The sequence below is a fragment of the Triplophysa rosa genome, unplaced genomic scaffold, assembly GCF_024868665.1.
Source record: "Triplophysa rosa unplaced genomic scaffold, Trosa_1v2 scaffold248_ERROPOS245281, whole genome shotgun sequence".
NCBI classification, from domain to species: Eukaryota; Metazoa; Chordata; class Actinopteri; order Cypriniformes; family Nemacheilidae; genus Triplophysa; species Triplophysa rosa.
Window position 1 is genome coordinate 1,570 of NW_026634265.1, and position 22,788 is coordinate 24,357.

General features: G+C 41.4%; 1 protein-coding gene across 1 annotated transcript in view; it reads right to left on the reverse strand.

Annotated features, from left to right (window-relative positions):
• Positions 1-6,515: 6,515 nt before the first annotated feature.
• Positions 6,516-22,788, reverse strand: part of tmx3b (thioredoxin related transmembrane protein 3b) — a 108,936-nt gene continuing 92,663 nt past the window's right edge. Inside the window, exons 9-11 of the mRNA XM_057327556.1 lie at positions 15,576-15,633; positions 15,412-15,465; positions 6,516-6,735 (exon numbers count right to left, since the gene is read on the reverse strand). Of these exons, the coding sequence (XP_057183539.1) occupies positions 6,531-6,735; positions 15,412-15,465; positions 15,576-15,633 (317 nt within the window). The 3' untranslated portion in view covers positions 6,516-6,530. The remainder of the gene's footprint in view (positions 6,736-15,411; positions 15,466-15,575; positions 15,634-22,788) is intronic.

A 22,788-nucleotide genomic window follows, 5' to 3' on the forward strand; every position in this document is an offset into this window, starting at 1 on the left:
ATAATTTGTGCAGATTTTTTATCGGATGTCCTTTTAATACACATCATTGTGTTATTTATGATACTTTAAAATGGTTATATTTAAATGTGTGCATCTTAACTATCCCTGCTATCTACAACAGTATATGATGCCTTACACCTCACAATACCAGTCAATACATTCTACTCAGTAATTTTTTCTACTCCCCTAGTTAGAAAAGATTTTGGGAGGAAAGCTTTTAAGTACAAGGCTCATGACGATTGGAATAATTTACCACTACATATACACTCTTTGACTTGACTTCATAGATTTAAAAATGCCTTGTTTCTTTATTTTGAAACACACTGTAACTGTTTTAAATGATATAATGTTGGTTTACACTTAATTACTATATTGACTTCTTAGTCTGTTAGTTATTTGTTAATTGTACTTTGTCTATTGTACTTGAATTACTCCATGTAGGGGGTTATGTTCGGTGTTGTAGTGAATGGGTTGTCTGTTGTTGTTAAATTTCAATAAAAAATATATATTTGTTTTGTTTTGAGACACCTATGTATCAGGACCCCCTTGAAAATGAGATGGAGAATCTCAAGGGGTTTATTTAAGATATACATTTGAATAAAATAGAGACAAAAAATATAGCAAATACTTTAAAAAAAATGTTTTCTAAAAAGTGATTAATATACATTTTTATTGTTTTATTTATCTATGTTTTCGAAACATGAATTAAATAAACAGTTTGAACATTTTCTTATTTATTTTATAATTTAAAGAGTACATAACATAAGATCATGAAAATTATATTTCATGCAGTGTGTAATGTTGCCATGTTTGAAAGTAAGCAGTCTGCCAAGTTGTAAATCCGAAGGTTAATGAATAACAGTTACTGGCTTGGAAAAAAGGGAGTCGACTCTGAATCACGCAAACGAGTTGTCCCTAGTCCGAATCACGCAAACGAGTTGTCCCTAGTCCGATTCGCGACCTTTATGAAGTGATTTACGTCACTTCATAAAGTCCCAGCCTACGTTTTGCTAGGACTGCCGGCGGAAACTTCACTCTTCTCCCCAAACACTGTAGCTTGTGAGCCTCGTTCGTGGTAGACCAATCACATCAGACTAGGCTAGCGGAAAGGAGGGGATTAGACAGATGAATCGCGCAACAAATCATTTGAGAATCAGTCAAGAAGTAAGGTAAGAATAATTACCTATTATTACGAAATAATAGTGTTTTTACACCTTCTCAGTACATAAACTTGTTGTTGGACACTCCATAAACCAAATTAGGACCTTAAAAATCCCTAGTTATGTACTCTTTAAACATTTTTTTTTAATTTATTGTTTTAATGTTGTATTAAACTACATTTTAAATGTATACTAGTTTGACCATTCAAAAAGTATTTATTTACATTACATCCGGGCTATTCAATTGGCGGCCTGCGGGCAGAACCCGGCCCTCAATGTAATTTGTTCCGGCCCTTCAAGTGGCACAGTGTGAAAATGTCATGGCTCTGCTTCCTTAGTCATGTTTTTCTTGGTCCTGTAGCAGAGCCATGGCAAAGTCTTTGGTTATGTGTGGAGAGAAACATATTATTGTCCGTTTGACAATGATATACGTTCTCTCCAGTGTCTTGTCATTGGCCCCATTCCTCTCGTTTCCTCGTTATCTTTCCCTGAGTGTTTAATGTCCCACACCTGCCCCATGTCGTTATCCCTCGTTTGTCTTCCCTATATATACCCTCTTGTTTCTTTGTCCTGTGCTCTTGTATTGCGTGTACTGCNGAGAAGACAGAACCCAAACGCAGGCAGCTTGACGGGTTAAACAAAGAAGACTTTAATAAGACATAAATAAAAACCCACAATGGGGAAAACAGAACAAAACCAAAACCAGGAATGAAACTAAAATACCTCCCGAACGGGGAATAAAGTAAACACAAAGAATAGTCCAAATAATAAATCCAAACAGGAAATAATAGTCCAGGGAAACACGTAATCCATGATGAATACAGAACAAGGACAAGGACCGAGGAGCACGCATACAATAACATACACACAATTAACCGACAAGGACTGGGAATAAAGACAGGACTATAAAGGGGAAGGAAAACTGACGAGGGATAACTACACAGGGACGGTGACGGGCAGGTGACAAGACTTAACATAAATGAGAACTGGCGGGAAGATGATTGGGACAGGTGAGGGAGATGAAACACTAACGGAGAAACAAGGGGGCGGAGTTAGACGAAAGACAGGAGGACACGCGGCGAAATGTCAAAACAAACCGCCACGTGTCTCCACACAAGACGAAACACACACACAAGACATGGTACTGTCACACCCTGTCCACAAGACACGAAAACTCCGAATAGGAAGGACAGGACCCTGACAGTACCCCCGCTCCAAGGGCCGAACCCCGAACGGCCCAAGGGGAAAACATTCAGCGGGACAAGACAGACAGGAAGACAGACACCACACAGACAAAACAGAACATACTAGGGGCAAGGCTGACAGAACTACGAAGGGGTTGGTCAATAAGAAAAATATCAACGGGAAGGGAGGGGGGAATGGGCAGGACAAACTTGGGGACCAGGGGTGGGGACCTAGGAGGGTCAGCGTGTTTCCTAGGGCGGGGAGGTGGGGGAACAAAAGAGTCCATAGGGGGAAGTCCTAAGGGGCTGGGACATGAAGGGACAGTCTTAGGGGGAATAGTCTTAGCCCCTGGGCGCGCTTGAGGGCGCGGAGTTCTGGGGAACCCAGGGAGGGAAGTCCTGGGGGGGACCGCCGACTGGAACGCCGGCGGTACCGGACTGGACGCCGGCTGGATCGCCGGACTGGATGCCGGCTGGATCTCCGGACTAGATGCCGGCTGGATCACCGGACTGGACGCCGGCTGGACCTCCGGACTGGACGCCGGCTGGATCACCGGACTGGACGTCGGCTGGATCACCGGCTGGGCAGGGCTTGACGCCAGCTGGAAGGCCGACTGACACACTGGACAGGATACTCGGGACTCGGGACCACAAGACTGGACACAGGACTGGACACCGGCTGGGATGCCGGCCGCACCGGCTGGACCTCCGGCTGCACCGGACTGGATTCCGGCTGCACCGGGCTGGGCACATGACTGGACGCCGGCTGGATCTCCGGACTGGACGAAGGCTGGATCACCGGACTGGACACCGGCTGCACCGGACTGGACATTAGACTGGACGCCGGCTGCACCGGACTGGAGGCCGGTTGGAAGCCTCTGACGAGGAACCCCAGGATTCTCGCCTGCCCCGTTTGCCACCGAGGCTCACTGGTGGTGGAGGGAACGGTGTGGCGACTCCCACAACCCCGATCTTCAGGGGACGGCCCTCAGGGATCGCGACCAGCGGAGATGAGTAGGTGGGTTGAACTGAGACCCTGGACTCCGATCGATCAGCGGCATACAGCCATATCGCATCAAAGTCCAGCGGTGTCAGCGACCTCATCTCCGCACGCGAGAGTGGCTCCCTGAGACCGGCGTTGAAGAGCGTCACCAACTCTTCCTCTTCGAACACAATCTCCTCTGCGACTTCGAGGAACCGGCCCGCATAGTCATCTACGCTTCCGGTTCCCTGGCGAATGCTGCATATTAGACGAGCCTGGCGGGAACGTACAGCGTCCATGCTGCCTGCTGGGTTCATTTTTGGTCGGTTCATTCTGTCAGGGTATGAAGGAGAAGACAGAACCCAAACGCAGGCAGCTTGATGGGTTAAACAAAGAAGACTTTAATAAGACATAAATAAAAACCCACTATGGGGAAAACAGTACAAAACCAAAACCATGAATGAAACTAAAATACCTCCCGAACGGGGAATAAAGTAAACACAAAGAATAGTCCAAATAATAAATCCAAACAGGAAATAATAGTCCAGGGAAACACGTAATCCATGATGAATACAGAACAAGGACAAGGACCGAGGAGCACGCATACAATAACATACACACAATTAACCGACAAGGACTGGGAATAAAGACAGGACTATAAAGGGGAAGGAAAACTGACGAGGGATAACTACACAGGGACGGTGACGGGCAGGTGACAAGACTTAACATAAATGAGAACTGGCGGGAAGATGATTGGGACAGGTGAGGGAGATGAAACACTAACGGAGAAACAAGGGGGCGGAGTTAGACGAAAGACAGGAGGACACGTGGCGAAATGTCAAAACAAACCGCCACGTGTCTCCACACAAAACGAAACACACACACAAGACATGGTACTGTCACGACCCTGTCCACATGACACGAAAACTCCGAATAGGAAGGACAGGACCCTGACAACGTGACTTTAGGCGAGAGGCGCGACTCGCAAGCAGCCTCTCCTGTGAGACACGGTAAACAGGACGATGACGGACTAACGGATAACTTTAATTAGTTTCATTTCTGACATTTTGCTAGCATGAATAGGACCACCATTTCAAAAATACAGAGGCAAGGGCAGAGAATAGTGCGTCGGAGAACAGCGCCTCTGTAGGTTAATATTGTTTCACTGAATTTCTCTTTTTTTGTTATGCAGTTTTAAAATACAACACATGAACATGTTCGAATGTAGAAAAAAACTTTGGGTGTCTTATGGGGCAAAAGTACAACATATGGGCTCCCATATTTAACTTAGGACCCTATGATTGAATCGCGGAATGTTGCTGTATAACGCGGAATGGCACAGAATATGGCAAATGCATTATTTAAAAAAGTAGCACCGAACAGCTAACACAATTCAAATTGTGCATGAGTAACTTTAGAAATATTTAGATGGTGTGTAAATGTGTAATCTGCAATTGTTTTGCGTGTGCTCGTTGAGCTTTAAGAAAACGCATGCACATGACCTGTTTCACTGTTTCATTCACTGTGAGAAAAGCAACTGTCAAACCAAACACCCTTTGTGGCGACCCGTCAAAATAAAGTCTGGTTAACTTGAACAAGTTATAACACACCCACATTTTACCACACCATCCCTCTTGATTTTTTTTATAGTTCAACCACTGAGTATATCATTTACTTTAGTAAACTAAAGCTCTAGTAAACTAAAGTAAATGTGCTAGTTAAATTATACAAAATTAGAACTTATTATAAAAAATATTACTTACATTTTAGTTGACTAAAAAACAAAAACAATTTTATTTCTATTTTTATTTTTCCCTGTATGGTTCAACGTATCTACTGCAGGTTTTTTAATATAGTTTATAAGTGAATACTTTAGTATACTGAAGTATTTTTTCATGTGGGCAAATATACTGTATAGTAAAGGACAGAAAACACAGAATCCAGAAAAATTTAAACAGAAAAAACGGAATTTGGGAAAAAATAAAACGGATTTCTTGTTGTTGTTGTGTCATCCCTCGTATTGCAAGCCATATCTCTCTGGCCCCTCATTTGGGATGCTTTTCATGAACTGGTCCCCATGACAAACTAATTGAATAGCCCTGCATTACATTGTATGTTTGAATTATTTAACTGATAAATTGATTCTTAATTATATTTTTAACCGGCACTCTTATACCATGTCTACACCGGACATGTGTAGACGCGATGCGACACGACAAGTTCATACAGTTCAGACAGAGTCTCCTGAGTTCAGTGTTTGCCATATGAGTTGTTTCAACAAAATGAATCTGTTCAAATGAGTCATTAGGTCACGAATCGGACATTTGGCGGACATTGACGCGCTGTTGTTTGTTATTCACAGCTGTTAAAACATCGCAAAAGATAGAGGTTAACACGGAAAATACTTCACTGGATAGGATTTTTCTTTTATGTCAGCTGCATGTGCGGACGTCCATGTGTCAGGGAAGAAAAGGCAACATGTTTTTTGAACACATTCACACCCGGCTGTAATTCAGGTAAAACATATTCTCTGAATGCGCCACGTGAAACATGGATTCTGTCTTCCGACCTTTTTTCATCGTGTCATTTGCTATTGATTAACGTGTGAGGGTGAAAGACAGTTCAGAAACCAACATGTTCAACTTCATTAAGCACTGCGCAGAACGAGAGTATACGGAGGAGTCTGTCCCGCGATGCTTTTTTGCTGCCCGGTCAGTGCAACACCAAATTAAGTCAAACACACACTTTAGTTTGGAAACAGAGGGAGTGCACGAGCACGTTATCATTTTTTTCGCATTTTGGTCACAGTCTAATAGCCCTGTATTTATATTTTATTCAATTTATGTTAATATTTATTTATATTATTACTTTATTGTAAAGTATACAAAAACCCTTGTTTCACACTGCATACGTTTGGCACCGCAATGCGGGGTTAACCCTGCAAAGGCAGAGCTAACCCTGCTTCGGGTTTCATAATTCCAGGTAAAATGCGGGAATAACCCCGCCTCCAAATTACAAGAGTGAAATGTACGTTTACCCGAGGTTAAAACAAGGGTTTAGAATAAAGATGACCCAGGCTTATCAAATTGATGTGGCCATTGTGAGTCCTGGTTTGCGCCACCAACTGGCAACAGCAAACTGTCACTTACAAAAGACAAAACAGCCCACCTTAATGCACGTGCAAACTTATATTTGCAGCTATATTTAACCATTACAGTTATCTTTATAGTTATCGTTTTTGGTCTTTACTGTAAACTTTAAGGCCGTAACGCTAGAGAAAGAATAAAATAAGAAAACAAATACAGGAAACAATGACATTGGCTGCTTTAAATAATGCTCTAGAGATACTGACCCCATTATCAGGCTGTTGATGTAGTCATTACCATCCATGTGGCCAAACTGGAAATCCCTAATAAACAGAAAATACGACAAAATGTAAAACTGATTTGTGGTTTATCATCACAACATTTACATTTACATTTAGTCATTAGCAGATGCTTTTATCCAAAGTGACTTACAGAGAGTTCAGGGAGTTTAACAAAGCAGGTAAAAACGTTTGGGGAAAATATAGTTTGAAAGACTATGAATTCTTAGGCAGTGTTAGGCAGTTACAATTACAAAATGAAATATTTCATTTTGATGTAGAACTAATTAAATTATATATAAAAGATCTGGCATCTTGCATCTGGTACTCAAAAAGGTCAACTCCACGTGCTATGGGTGCTCCGGAAGCGGAAAATATCAATCACAAAACTTTGATTCTTCCCAATAAATAGAAATATTCCATATCCAGGCAAGTGTGGTGATTTAAAAAGACTATTAAAACCACCAATGCGTATCGGCCCTAGCAGGCCTTCATAAGGGTATAAGACAAGAGCAATCAAAAAGTTTGTCTCCCAAAAAAGAAAAATGTAAATTCATTAAAGAAAGAAACATATGTACATCTTAAATATGTGTCAAATTACAAATTTACATATTTAACCCAAATACAAATGACATCAAAATGAAATAATCAATGCCACAAATTACAGAAATGAATAAAAATCTATATTTGCGAAACGCAATGAGAAATATGAGATCAATGATTTTACTTACATTGTGTATAGATTGGTATGCCAGTGTAAATGTTTTTACAAATGATTGACATAAGCCCTATTTGCACGGGATTAGTATTATCTGGGGACCTCTGGTCATTTGTAATAATTGCAGAGATTGTCTGTGATCATGTTGAGCATTCGCACTGGATAAGTGAACTCTGTGATTTTACTCGAATTTACTGACTTATCTCCCGGAAATGACGTGAAGGCGCTTCCCTCTTTCTAAACATGGCACGAAAGAGAGCTTAACACGGATGCGCTGTCTGACAGAGATTCACCGACGCAGCCTTTAGCCCGTTACTGTACACACCAGGCTGGACCTCGCGTTGCGTTTTGCCGCGTCCCACAGTTTAGAAGCTATCTATCTTCATTGAACATGTCAAAGCAACTGTTTCAAATCGCGCGAATAAGAGCGTGATTACATAATGTAACGCTAGACAAAGGATGTCAAAACAAACGGATGCTGCGTTAATTGCGTTAAATATTTTTCACGCGTTAATTTGAAATAATTAATCGCATGCGTTAACGCGTTACCGTTGACAGCCCTACTTGAAAGTCTTGTCGTTGTAGGTGTAGTTGTATGTAAACAGAAGAATGTTCCTTACCGCATGCTGCCATGCATGTCATCCATCTCCATATATTCCTTCTTTTTTGTTTCGCTCTTCTGATCCTGTCATGTTTTTTTACAGTGAATATTTTCTCTCTGCCAATATTATTGTTGTCTGGTATGTAGCGACATAACCCAGCACCCAAAATACTGTGAAAACACTCCAACGCAGCTTCCATTCTTTGCGAAAGATGACTGAAAAGGTGCACAGAAACCTTGAAAAAATGAGATACGAGATACGAGAATCTTGTTCAAAATTTCAAATCGCATAAAAGAGCAAATATGGATTGAACTAATTATGATGTTGGAATGTGGCCCCCCCTCCTGCCCCAGTTTGGCAAAATTGAACAGATCTTTCTTGTTAACATCGATGTCACATTTCTTTGCACAGAACTCAAATTATGCTACATTGAACTTCTGAGATCATATGAGCTTTCCCGGGGGGAATGTTGCTGTCCACAGCATATCAAAACTCAATGACAGCATACCCCTTCTCTGCATACAGGGTTTAAGGAAAAGTGCTGTTCACGCCCAAACGTTTTGTACTGCTGCACTAACAATGTATGTTCATCATATGAGTTTAAGAAACATGTTCACTGTCAATGTTGATCTTAAATGGGACATTTCATGAAAACGTTCAGATTTCGCTCGCTTTCTGACGTAGGTAGTCGTTCTTATCATAATATTACCGCCCCTTTTTCTGAACATGTCCATTTTCCGCCATTTTTGTTTTCGCAAGCGACATATGTGAATTACATATGTTCCGACACCATGGCAAAAGTAAGCAAAGCAGAGCAAAGCATGCTAAGTGTTCTGTTGTTGGCTGCACTGAGCAGCACAGAACACTGATCCCAGCCTGACAGGAGAGCAATGGATTTATTTTGTTTTTAATGGAAATCCACCAGACTGAATGAGGCAAAGCTGCAAATAAAGACATTGTAAGTACCGTTATTTTTTAAGTAAGACCTCAGGGACCTGTGGCAACTTAAAAGTAAGTAAAACATCATTATGAAACGTTTGTCCGTTCACGCAAAGAAAGCAATGTGTATGGCTTGTAAACACGCAACGGGATTGTCCTGTGTAACGTTACTTTCACTTAGAGAAAACGCGATGCGTTTGTCTTGAGTATCTTCACTTATAGAGAGCAGTGTGTGTGGTCTGTAAACACGCGATGGGTCTGTCATGGGTACTTTCACTTATAGAAAGCAGTGTGTTTGGTTTTCTAAATACACAACTGGTTTGTCATCCTTTCGCATATGGATAACTTGACGCGTTTGTTAGGAGTCTGTTCGCTTATAGATATACCTGTCAACACTCCTGTTAGAAATTATGTTCTATTAACAAAGTTCGGGAGAAGCCGGAGCATATAATCAAACTCGGCTGGTTCGCTGTCAGCAACACGACATCTACCATATCAGCTCTAGCGAGCCTTCTCATTAATAGACCAGAAATCTTACCGGCGTAATCTCTACAAGTAATTCAACATCCCTCCACCTCCCTGGCTCCTCTCCACGAACTCGCTTTCTATAGCAGGACCCCTGGGGGTGAGCTCTGGGACCATTCGGGCCGTTTCCGAGCTCGGTGAACTCGCCCCTATCAGAGGGAGAGTGTTCCGGGTTCAGAAGGAACCGGCGAGCTCGGAGCCCGCTCCCTGGACAAGCACGCCAAATACGCATACCTTTCCTACCCCTGCTATCATTATTATCTGCATAGGCGAACTCGTGAATCTCCCGTTTTTCACACCCATCTCCGCCACCCTCCCGTTTTGTTATTTCACCCTTGAAACACCGGGCCGCGATAGCGGGTCACACCCACAAAAGTGTTTGAGACCGGACCAAGGGGACCTGAACACCTTCACGAATGGCCCCGGGGGAAACAGGTATGCTTATAGAAAACAATGTGTTTGGTGTTCAAAGACAAGACACGGTGTTTCTCATTCGCTTCATGTGACCTTTCTTCCATAGGTATATTCATTTATAGAAAGCAGTGTTACGGTTTGTAAATACGCGACCGGTTTGTCATATGTAATTTTGCATGTAGAAAACATGACGCCTTTGTTAGGAGTCTGTTCGCTTTTAGAAAACAATGTGTTTGGTGTTTAAAGACGGAAACAGCGTTTCTCATTCGCTTTATGTGACCCTTCTTTTGTCGATAGAGGCTTGCTCACCGGGAGACTGCATTTATTTATTTATTCATTTATTTATTAGATATTATTTATTATAATGATCTTGCTTGGTCTATAAACACCATGCACTGTGCTGTGTTTTACCTTTCTGTGTTTTTCTTATTTGCTCCTGTAAAGCTGCTTTGGAACAATGCACATTGTGAAAAGCGCTATATAAATAAAATTGAATTGAATTGAATTGAAAGCACAGGCTCACAGCCCTGGCTGCGTTATCTGCTGAAAAGGGGGCGGAGACTAGCAGATCATTTAAAGAGACATCACTTAAAGAGACACACACCAAAACAGCGTGTTTCTCCTCACATGCAACACTGGGCAATTAGGGCATGGTATAATAAAAGATCTGCGCTGTATTTTGAGGTGAAACTTCACAGACACATTCTGTGGACCCCTAAGATTTATATTACATTTCTGTAAAAGTAGAAAGAAACCTCTCCTTTAAACCAACTGTTGATTTGGACTTTAAACCATTTTTAACAATAGGATAAAGAAAATTTGTATGATTGTTTTTGACAGCAAAGCCTCCAAAATTAAAAGTCTATAGTGATGTATCCTTGCATTCTAGGTTACGGATACTAATAACTCATAATAATAGTGTGAGAATAACTGTTAATTGTATGTGTTGAAACAACTTAACTGAATATGCCATTATCTGTTTTAATCCTTTATTCATGGGTTTGTCTTCCAGATGATTGCAGCATCCCAGAAATGTGTGCTTCGTGTTTACATTGCCACATATATTGCTGTAAAAGTAACTCTGACAGGTCCATGGCCAGAATCAGTGGATGACCTAAGTGCCATACTATGAGAGAAAGTCAAGCCAAGACTGGATTTTTTCGTTTCTCCATAATCTGCCTGAATTGTCTCAATTTCCTAGCATGAGTAATAACGTAGAAGATCTTGACATTACCGCCGAAGAAAATTTTAACTCCACTTTCTGCAAACACTAGACACAGTTGCTCCTCTGCGCTTCAAGAAGATTAAAGATAGCAGCCCAACACCGTGGTATAATAAACACACTCCAAAAAATGGAGCGCAGCGTTAAGAAAACAAAATTAGAGGTATTTCGTACAGCATGGAAGGATAGTATTTGAAAATACAGGAAAGCCCTAAAACGTCTAGATCAGCCTACTTTTCATCACTAATAGAAGAAAACCAGCACAACCCTTGGTGTTTATTTAACACAGTGGCTAAATTAACATGCTGATGTCAGCGACTGCTGATTTTGGATATCAGCATAGCAGTGATGAATTTATGAACTTCATCACAAATAAATTTGATGATATTAGAAAAAAAAATCAAACTATGTAACCAGAGGCTATACTAGCTGATCAAACAACTAACTACAGAGCTGTAGTTAGTTGCCCCTAAGGCAACTCCCCTAAGGAGCATTTGCAATTATTTTCTACCGCAGATCACAATGAGCTGTCTAAAATCATTAGATCATCTAAAAATTCTAAATCAACAACATGCATGCTAGACCCTATACCTACAAATCTACTGAAAACCTGCTCCCAGAAATGATAGATCCTCTTTTTAGCATTATTAACTCAACTCTGATACTAGGATATGTGCCTAAAGCATATAAGGTTACAAGGCCCCTTGTTAAAAAACTCCTACTTGACCCTAAAGTACTATTTAAAGAGCTACGAAACACTAAACAACATTTATTTAGATATAAACAAAGTTGGTTGTGTTGCACATCATAGAAAACAATGTTAGCAACTGTATGTGGAAAACTAGTTAATTTCTAGTTTTTTTGCGCTATTTTTGCCTTACGGGTTTAAAATCCTCATCTGGCCATCATCAAAGGATTTGATGACGCATCGGTGTCTCATTATTATTCATGAGACTGTGTTTTCTTTGAGACTCTTTATTATTACAGTCCGTTGCTTGATCATTTCTTTCACACATGCACATTTACAAACGCAAGTGCAAACACACACACTTGGATGCGTAACGTTATGACTTCACAAAAAAATTATACGAGCGCGGAGGTTTTGGAGTTACTACTCACGTCCGACGAAGATGAACTTTCCGAATGCTCATCTGCTCCAGTTTCAATCAATTTGCGAGGCCTGCCAAGTGCCCCTCTGTGTTATTCTGGACAGGAACTGCCACAAGTCTCATCACAGCTAAGCTGTGTATATGTAGCGGTGTCTTTCAGTATGTTTAGGTTTGTTTTGGGTTATTTATGTTTTATTTATTTATTTATCTTTTGACCCCACAAATTCAAATGCACTCCATTTATGTGTGAAACATGTCAAGAGCCCCTCTGCGTTATTCTGGTCAGGAACTGTCACAAGTGTCTTCACAGTCTTTTTGCATCTATAGTTCTGATAAAGTACAGATATTAGGGTAATTTATTATTTTACATGGTCTGTTTTAGCTGTTCAATCAACATTGCTCTCAAAAGCTGTTTTACTTCACAACGCACGGTTTACAAAGATGATTATATCTCACAAACTATTTTATGTAAACAGTCCAAATAAATTATATGTGATTTTGAAGTGTTTGATGCAAGTTTTTTACTTTGACAAGTTTGAGGTTGATATTTGTGATAATTCTGTATTTAGTCAAATACATTGAGAAAAAAAAGATTTTCCTTTTTTTGGTGGGTTTATTGCACTTTTGACCTGTTTACCTAGTTACTATGGATCAATTACATACATAGCCTTCAAATTGGGAGTGTAAGGATTGTATTGATGTATGGCATGTGAAAATACTCAAAAGCATGACAGCACAGCATGTAAAAATACTAAAATGTACTCTAGCGGAATTGTTCAATGGCAGGTCATAAAGGGTTAATGGCTCTTCTTCTCACAGTGTTCACGCCCATTTTAATTGCATTTTTCAAAAACGACAGTGAGGTAGAATGTAGAATAGAATAGAATAGAATAGAATGAGCTTTATTGGCCACACATGAGGAATTTGCTATAGTGACAGAAGCTCCATAGTGCAACAGAAAGACAGCAACAGGACAGAACACAGATGATAAAAAATAATAATAATAATATAGAAATAGGCAATGTACAAAACAGCAAAAACACAATATACAATATAGACAATTATGTATGTACAGGTCTGATACTGTATGTGCAAATTTGGTGAATAAATAATGTAAAATAGAGTTGTGTGTTCCGCGTTTAATGTCAAGTGTTCATAAGATGGATTGCTTGAGGGAAGAAACTGTTCCTGTGTCTGGTCGTTCTGGTAGCTGAAAGGGGAGGTTTCGTGACACTTTAACGACAGACCTATATCAAATCTATCCCTTATTACTAAAGTACTTGAAAAAGCAGTTTCAACTCAATTATGTTCCTTCCTCCAAAGGAATGACATCAATGAAGAATTCTAATCAGGATTTAGAGCACATCACAGCACAGAGACTGTTTTGATCAGAGTTACAAACGATCTGCTTTTGGCGTCTGACCGTGGCTGTATCTCGTTATTAGTGCTGCTAGACCTTAGTGCTGCATTTGACACCATTGACCACAGCACACTTTTACATACACTTTACCTCAGCATTAATGAAATAGCTTTGAAAAGGTTTAAATCTTACTTATCCGACTGTTTTCAATAAACAATGAGGTGTCACGCAAATCGCAAGTCCAGTACGGTGTACCACAGGGCTCAGTTTTAGGGCCTCTGCTCTTCGCACTATACATGCTACCTCTAGGAGATATAATTAAGAGACAAGGAGTTAGCTTTCACTGCTATGCTGATGATACCTAACTTTATATTTCCTCAAAGCCTCTTGAAACACAGCAGTTTAATATAAAAATGGAATACATAGTCGATATAAAAAACTGGATGAGTAAAAACTTTTTATTACTTAACTCGGACAAAACAGAAGTGTTACTTATTGGACCGAAAACCACCATACGTAACAACAAAGAATACTGCTTAACTATTGATGGATGTTCCATAAAACCGTCGTTGTCAGCAAAAAATCTTGGCGTTTTATTCGATAGTAATAAGAGGGTTTCTTGTCTGGTTCCTGTGTGCATCGCTGCCGGTGGTTTGTTTGAATCCATGCACTTACATTTCGCTTTAATATTAGTGTATTTTATTATTTTATTATCGTTACTTATCATTGTCGTTGCTAACTTATCCTGATATCTCAATAACCCTGTTCTTGTTATTTACTTGAAGATTCTAAACCAAAATTGATAGTTAACTTAACGCCATTAGCATAGCAATAGCGTGTTAGCTTGCTTTCTGTTTACACTGTGGAATATCATCTTGCCTCTGATTTGTCTTAAGTGCTAACTGTTTCTCTTTTTAAGCGAGTATACTATGATTCATCGAGCAACCTTGGTAAGCTGGAATTGCACTTCAAACCCGGTGAGTTATGGCTACTATTCCTATTATTGTTACTTGCACTTCATGTCATATGTTTAGCTTAGCCTTCTCTGTCAGCTGCGAGGGTTTTATATGCGATAAATGCAGGGAAATAGTTAGGCTGTTTTATGTCTATTCGTAAGATTAATTGTAGAGAACTGAAGCTGAGAACAGGCTCTCTTGGCCAGAGTCATGTTTTTTTTCCATTTGTATACATCATTGGAGTTTTGGTTCCTTGTTTGGTTCGGATGCATGTTTATAATTCTGTTATCTCCGCGAGCATGATTATTTCCTTAGATTTATCACATGTAAACCCTCTTCGCTGACGGAAGATGCTTAGCTATACATGTGGGATGAGGTGCAGGCAAGATAACAAAAGAGGAAGCCATGACTTACCGCAATAATTTATGTGGTGGTGGAGGCAATGCGCACATAACGTAAACAACCGCAGGATAAAAGTGGAAGTGAACATAACTATTAGTTAGCAAATATACAACTAAAACGATTAGGAATACTCGCAGACAGGTGAGCTACATACTACACCAAGTGAAACATTATAGTAGCTCCCTGACTGTTCCCCACTGCATTATAGTAATGGTAATTTCTTATTATGTGACAGGAGAGATCTTAAATAAGACTGCTCAATAGGACCTGTTGTTAAAAACTGACAGGACTTCAGACTTTTTGCCTTTGCTGCAAAAAATTCTATAATGTTATTGACCCATTTGACAATTAGTGCATTGCGGCACCTGTGATCTTAATCTTTATTTATTTTTTACAGCCCTACAACAACACAAATATTTGTCCACATAAAGCCAACTAGATAAACTAGCAAAACAAGAGTGATTTGGATCTTACCTGTTAAACTGTTCCTTGTTCTCAGTAGCAACTCTCTGGACAAAACCTTTTAACCTGATGAAAAGTACTGAAATGGATAAATTCTGTATACAATTCTTAAAGCATAAAATGACTGACACAATAGCATAACTTCATAGACTTCTGTTTGTGAATGATCTTTGTACCTGACACTCTGCTCTGTTTGATCCTTCTCATCAGTAACTGCAATTGCCACCAATTTACCTGTTCACATAAGGAATAGAACACAATTAGGCATGTGCAAGGTTAGTTTATACAGTGCATCCGGAAAGTATTCACAGCACTTCACTTTTTCCACATTTTATGTTACGTTACAGCCTTGTTCCAAAATGGATTAAATTCATTATTTTCCTCAAAATTCTACAATCAGTACCCCATAATGACTATGTGGGTAAAAAAGTTTGTTTGAAATCTTTACAAATTTTTTTAGAAAAAAGAAAAAAAATCACATGCACATAAGTATTCACAGCCTTTGCTCAATACTTCGTTGAAGAATCTTTGGCAGCAATTACAGCCTCAAGCCTTTTTGAGTATGATGCTACAAGCTTGGCACACCTATTTTTGGGCAGTTTCTCCCATTCTTCTTCGTATTCTTCTTTTCATCAAGGATGTATCTGTACATTGCTGCATTCATCTTTCCCTCGATCCGGACTAGTCTCCCAGTTACTGCCGCTGAAAAACATCCCGACAGCATGATGCTGAAACTATCATGCTTCACTGTAGGGATGGTAGTGACCAGGTGATGAGTGCTGCCTGGTTTCCTCCAGACATGACACTTGCTATTTAGGCCAAAGAGTTCAATCTTTGTTTCATCAAACCAGAGAATTCTCCAGGAGTGCCTTCCGTCTGGCCACTCTACCATACAGGCCTGATTGGTGGAGTGCTGCAGAGATGATTGTTTTTCTGAAAGGTCTCCTCTCTCCACAGAGAAACGCTGGAGCTTTGTCAGAGTGACCATCGGGTTCTTGGTCACCTCCCTGACTAAGGCCCTTCTCCCCCGATTGTTCAGTTTGGCCGGGCAGCCCGCTCTAGGAAAAGTACTGGTGGGTCCATACGTGTTCTATTTACAGATGATGGAGGCCATTGAATATATATAATTATTACAATTTGTATTTCATATTATTCAGTGCACATAATATAATAGTCCATGGTCTGCTAAAAGTGTCATGACCAAATGAAGAGTTTATTTGCAAAACCAGATAACTCTGTTTATGTTCATTTTCATAAATCATGTTTATCGTGTTTTTACTGTGTTACTTAACTGTATTTTTTTGTTATAATTACTTAATCAAAACAATCAGACTGTTTAAATGATCTTACTTTGAATGCACAATAAAAAACATAGTAAATCATAATGAACAAAAACAGAGTTCTGGTTTTGCAAATAAACTCTTCTCATTTACTTCAAGGTGCTCTGTTCACACAACAGCTTACAGTTACAGCTCTTGTCTAAACATGAATGAACTGTCAAACTAGAATAAGGCTGTAACATAACAAAAGGTGGAAAAAGTGAAGAATCATTTACATTACATTACATTTATTCATTCATTTAGCAGACGCTTTTATCCAAAGCGACTTACAAGTTGGGTAAACAATGGAAGCAATTGGGTCAGCATTAGGACAACAAAAAGCATAAGTGCAATAAAACATGTCTCACAAAGCCTATTACAGTGTACAGAGCTAATTATTTTTTATATATAGATAGAATAGAAAAGATATATAAGTCAGAAATGATCGGTCAGGTGCTGACGAAAGAGATGTGTTTTCAGCCGATTCTTAAAGATGGTCACAGAATCTGCCACCAATCAAGTGAATTTACCACAAATCGACTACAAAAAAATATTTTTTTTTTTCTCACAAAGCTCAGTTGAGGGTTCCACATGAAACTGACAATCTGGATTTATAATTGAGTTAATTGTGTAAAATAAAATCCTAGGTCTATGAGAATGCATGGTAATCAAGTATACTTTGATACAAAAATACTTTGACCTAGCCGATTTCTGAAAGTTAGCCAATACTCCTTAAAAAATTCATAAGACACAGTTAAAGAATCATGTTTCCATTTCCTCTCAGCTTTGCGACAGGCCTGCCTAAGAGAGCGAGCATTATCATCTAACCAATAATAGGATTTCTGGTCGGGTATTTTTAATTTAAAAGGTGCAATGGAATCTAAAATATTAGAACAAGATGAATAAAAAAGAGAAGTTAATTCACCAGGCCCAGTGGAAGATTCAACAGCATTTAAAACAGAGACTTCAACGTAAAAGACATTTCATTAAACTGAGAAAAAGTAGATGAGTTTATGCAACGGGAGTAATGGCCCACTTGCTTTTTCGTGACTGTAGAATTCACAGCAGACACATTAAAAACAATAGAATTGTGGTGAGAGAAGGAGGCACTGTCTATGCTTACATGTTCTACAGCAACACCATATGACAGTATAAGGTCTAGAACCGGTCTATTCAATTGGCGGCCTGCGGGCCGAACCCGGCCCTCGATGTAATTTGTTCTGGCCCTTCAAGTAGCACAGTGTGAAAAAGAATCTCTAAATTTAGTTCAGTCGGGAACGGAATGACACGCGTCTGTTCCATTCAGCACGAGCTGCAGCAGCACAGAGCAGGAGTCACTTGACGTTAGGCGAGAGGCGCGACTCCCAAGCAGCCTATCCTGTGAGACACGGTAAACAGGACGATGACGAACTAACTTTTATTAGTTTCATTTCTGACATTTTTCTAGCACGAATAGGACCACCATTTCAAATATACAGAGGCAAGAGCAAAGAATAGCGCGTCGGAGAACAGCGCCTCTGTAGGTTAATATTGTTTCACTGAATTTCTCTTTTTTTGTTATGCAGTTTTAAAATACAACACATGGACATGTTTGAATGTGGAAAAACCTGCTTGGGCATCTTACAATGCACTGATGTTTTTGTTGTGCAGATTAAAATACAACATCAGCACGTTTAAATGTAGAAAAAAACTTTGGGTGTCTTATGGGGCAAAAATACACAGAATATGGCAAATGTATTATTTGAAAAAGTAGCACCGAAAAGCTAACACAATTCAAATTGTGCATGAGTAACTTTAGAAATATTCAGATGGTGTGTAAATATGTAATCTGCAATTGTTTTGCGTGTGCTCGTGGAGCTTTAAGAGAACGCATGCACATGACCTGCTTCACTGTTTCATGTGAGAAAAGCAACTGTCAAACCAAACACCCTTTGCGGTAACCCGTCAAAATAAAAGTCTGGTTAACTTTAACAAATTATAACACACTCACATTTTACCACACCATCCCTCTTGATTTTTTTTTATAGTTCAACCACTGAGTATAATATTTACTTTAGTAAACTAAAGCCCTAGTAAACTAAAGTAAATGTGCTAGTAAAATTATACAAAATTAGAACTTTTTATAAAAAATATCACTTACATTTAAGTAGACTAAAAAACAAAAACAATTTTATTTCTATTTTTATTTTTCCCTGTATGGTTCAACGTATCTACTGCAGGTTTTTAAATATAGAATAATATAAGTATTTTTTCATGTGGGCAAATTTATTGTATAGTTAATGACGGAAAACACAGAATCCAGAAAAAGTTTAACAGAAAAAACGGAATTTGGGAAAAAATAAAACTGATTTCTTATTGTTGTTGTGTCATCCCTCGTATTGCAAGCCATATCTCTCCGGCCCCTCATTTGGGATGCTTTTCATGAACTGGCCCCAATGACAAACTAATGAATAGCCATGGTCTAGAGTATGACCATGGACATGGGTTGCTCCGTTTATATGTTGCAAAAAACAAAAGATTCCAAACTGTTACAAAATTCAGCAACCAAAGGCCGACATGGGCAGCATACGTGGATATTAAAATCGCCTAATAATAACAGCTGATCATATGATGGCATAATACAAGTTAAGAATTCCCAAACCTTATGTAAAAAAAGCACTGTTAAAATTAGGTGGCCTATAAATGAGCGCACAGAGCACAACAGATGAATCAGACTCCAACACGATACACTGTAGCTCAAACGATGAATAACCCCCAACAGAAACAGTCCGTATGTTAAGAGATCGTTTTAAAACCATAGCAACCCCGCCGCCCTTGCCAGTACATCGAGGTGTACTAATAAAACTGACGACTCACCAACACTGGCCCATGCCTCTGTCAAAAAAAGAATATCCAATTTGCGACCAGTAAAAAAGTCATTTTAAATGAAAGTCTTGTTGCAGACAGATCTAGCATTAACTAGAGCCATGTTGAGATGTGAGTGTGATACCAGATTCCGATCCAGTCAAACTTCCATAGAGGAGGAACGCAGCAATTTAACCGGAAGGCACTCTCTGGCACGGGTTGATTGAAAGAGGATTGAGAGCGGGAGTAGAGAAAAGGACAGTTTCCCAGGCAATCATCTTCCATACCACATTTGATGTTGAATAAGGCTTAAAAATTGCTTTTTAATTATTGTAATAGTAAACAGAGATATATACTAAGCTTTAATGGACATTCACACTATAACAATAACTAAGTTATAACTTTTAAAATGATTATAAATGAAGGATAATAGCATAGTTCACATCACAACTATACCAATACAGATAAGAGACACGATACTGTTGGAATCAGTAATGTGTGAATTACGGACGTTCGGGAAGTGGTGTTTTAAGGCTGATATAATACTTACATATTACATGTATGAGCAAGCTGGCAAGATATGCTTTGCATCCCTGTGATGTGATGAGCGCACCTTTAGCCTTCAGAGAGCAGCATTTGCAGTGAAATTTTAAAGGAAATACGTTTTCAGCAATGAAATCGTAAGGCAACAGCTGTACTGGGTTAGATTAAGATTAATAAAGATTAAGACACTGATGGACTGTTATTCTTTTCTGTACTGAACTAATATTTAAAAGTTTACTTTCGTTTTCACAAAGAAGGATCATGGTCGACCAAAACTCTCCCGAAGTTACTCTCTCTCTAAAATTGTCATTACAACAAATTTCGGAGTAAATATACAGTAAATACACCACAAAAAAAGAAAGAGGTAAAAAGCAACGCAGCCAGCATTTTGCACAGGTTTTTACATGGAACATGTGAATGGCCCTGTAGCAAGGTTCGTGTAGGTGAGAAGGAAGAGATCGGGGACAGGTTGACTACTGCAGAGGAGAAGTACGGTTTATTAACAAAAATATATCACAGTTCAAAGCTGACGCTGCGCGTCTCTGTTTCCAGCCTCCGTGTTCCACTGGAGCTGACGATCCTCTCGTGAAGCACTCCTCTCTCAGGCTTTCTCTCTCTCGCTCTGTCTCCGCAGTAGACTTACGAATCATGGTCTTTAATGTGCGATTAAACCGCTCCACCAGGCCGTCTGTTTGTGGGTGAAAGACGCTGGTCCGGATCGATTTAATGCCCAATAATTCGTATAGCTCGCGCAGTGTGCGTGACATGAACGCCGTGCCTTGATCCGTGAGGACCTCGCGGGGGATCCCCACCCGGGAGATGATACGAAACAGAGCCTCCGCAACACACTTTGCCGAAATGTTGCGCAAGGCTACTGCCTCGGGATATCGGGTTGCATAGTCCACTATGACTAAAGCAAACCGATGTCCCCGTGCTGATCGTTCTAATGGCCCGATGAGGTCCATCCCAATTCGTTCGAAGGGGACCTGCATCAACGGAAGAGGGCGCAATGGCGCTTTTGGTGTGGCCGGTGGATTCACCAACTGACATTCACGGCAAGACGCGCACCACCTGCGCACATTGTCGTGAATGCCCGGCCAAAAAAACCGGGCCATGAGACGATTTAAGTGTTAGTTTGCCCCAGATGTCCTGCCATTGGATTACAATGAGCCGCCTGAAAAAGCATTTCCCGGCGGCTCTTTGGAACTAATAATTGGGTTATATCCTCCTTGGTCTGAGCGTCCTGGGCCACTCGATATAACCGATTGTTCCGAAGTGCAAAATAGGGGTAGGCGAGAGGTCGGGCAGGCTGCACGGCTGCCCGTCAATGGACGAGACATGCTCAAAAGCCCGTTTTAAGGTCTCGTCCTGGGCCTGCTCCAGGGGAAAGTCATCGCGGTCCGAGAGGATCAGCCTCTCGATCCCGCTTTCTCCTCCCCCGGAGCAGACCCCTGCGAGCCGGGTTCTGACTGCCCGCCTGCACGAGCCCTCGCCTTCCCCGGTTTCCCTTTCCCCAAGCAACATCCGTGCATAAAACCCTTAATAATTCTGGAAAAGCAGGCCAATTCGTCCCTAGAATTAACGGATGTCGGAGGTGGGATTAACGGCCACCTCAACTCTATGCTTTTTCCCTTTAAATTTTATCAGCACGACATGAGGGGATATTGAACCACATCCCCGTGCACACACCGTACCTTAACCGCGCGGCCTTTATCCCATGCCACGGATCGAATCAGGCTTTGGTGGATCGAGGTCTGGTTGCAACCGGAATCCACCAGACCCGATAGGTACCCCCCCAATACTCACTGGTATCTGGTACTCGCCAGCCTGACCGGGGGCAGCCTGAGGGCGTCCGGGACCCGAACCATTAACCCCACATCCATCATGGGACATCGGTCGAGAAAATGGTCCGGTCCCCGCAGCGCCAACAGGCCGGCCCAGACCTACCCGCCGCCCGGGCGGCAGAAAATGGGGGCGGTGCTTGGTGTGGGGAGGACGGAGACATGGGGTGGTGTTCCTCCAGCGCCGATCCCCGGTCGTCCCTGCATCCCGCTGGACCCATCATCGGGCCGAGGAACAGTCCCCCTCGCCCCCGAGGCGGGAACCGCGGTGGACCCGGTGGCCGGGCTCGAGGAGCCGGCACTGGTCGACTTGGAGGAGGTGTGGGGGTGTGTGAGAGCGAGGCCGATGGAATTGCCTCCCCGACCCCGGGGCACGTGACCAAATGGTCCTCCGCCAGCTGGATGGCCGAGTCCAGCGACGACGGCCGGTGGCACTGGACCCACGCAGCTGTCTGCCGGGGAAGACGGGTGGCAAACTGCTCCAGCACCACCCGGTCGACGATCTTCTCCACGTCGCCTTCCTCGACCCTCAGCCATCTGCGGCACGAGTCCCGGAGCTGCTGAGCGAGGGCGAAGGGTCGACCGGTTTCTGCCAAGCCCAGCGTCCGGAAACGCTGGCGATGCTCCTCTGGGCTCCGGCCGACCCGCTGTAGAATGGCCCTCCTCAGCTCATCGTAAACCAGGAGGCTCTCTGGGGCCAGCTGTTGCGCCGCCACCTGTGACTCTCCGGACAAGAGGGGGAGGAGCCGGATTGCCCACCTGTCCCTCGGCCAACCGCTGGACTCAGCAGCTTTCTCAAAAAGGCCGAGGAACGCCTCCGGCTCATCCTGGGGTCCCATCTT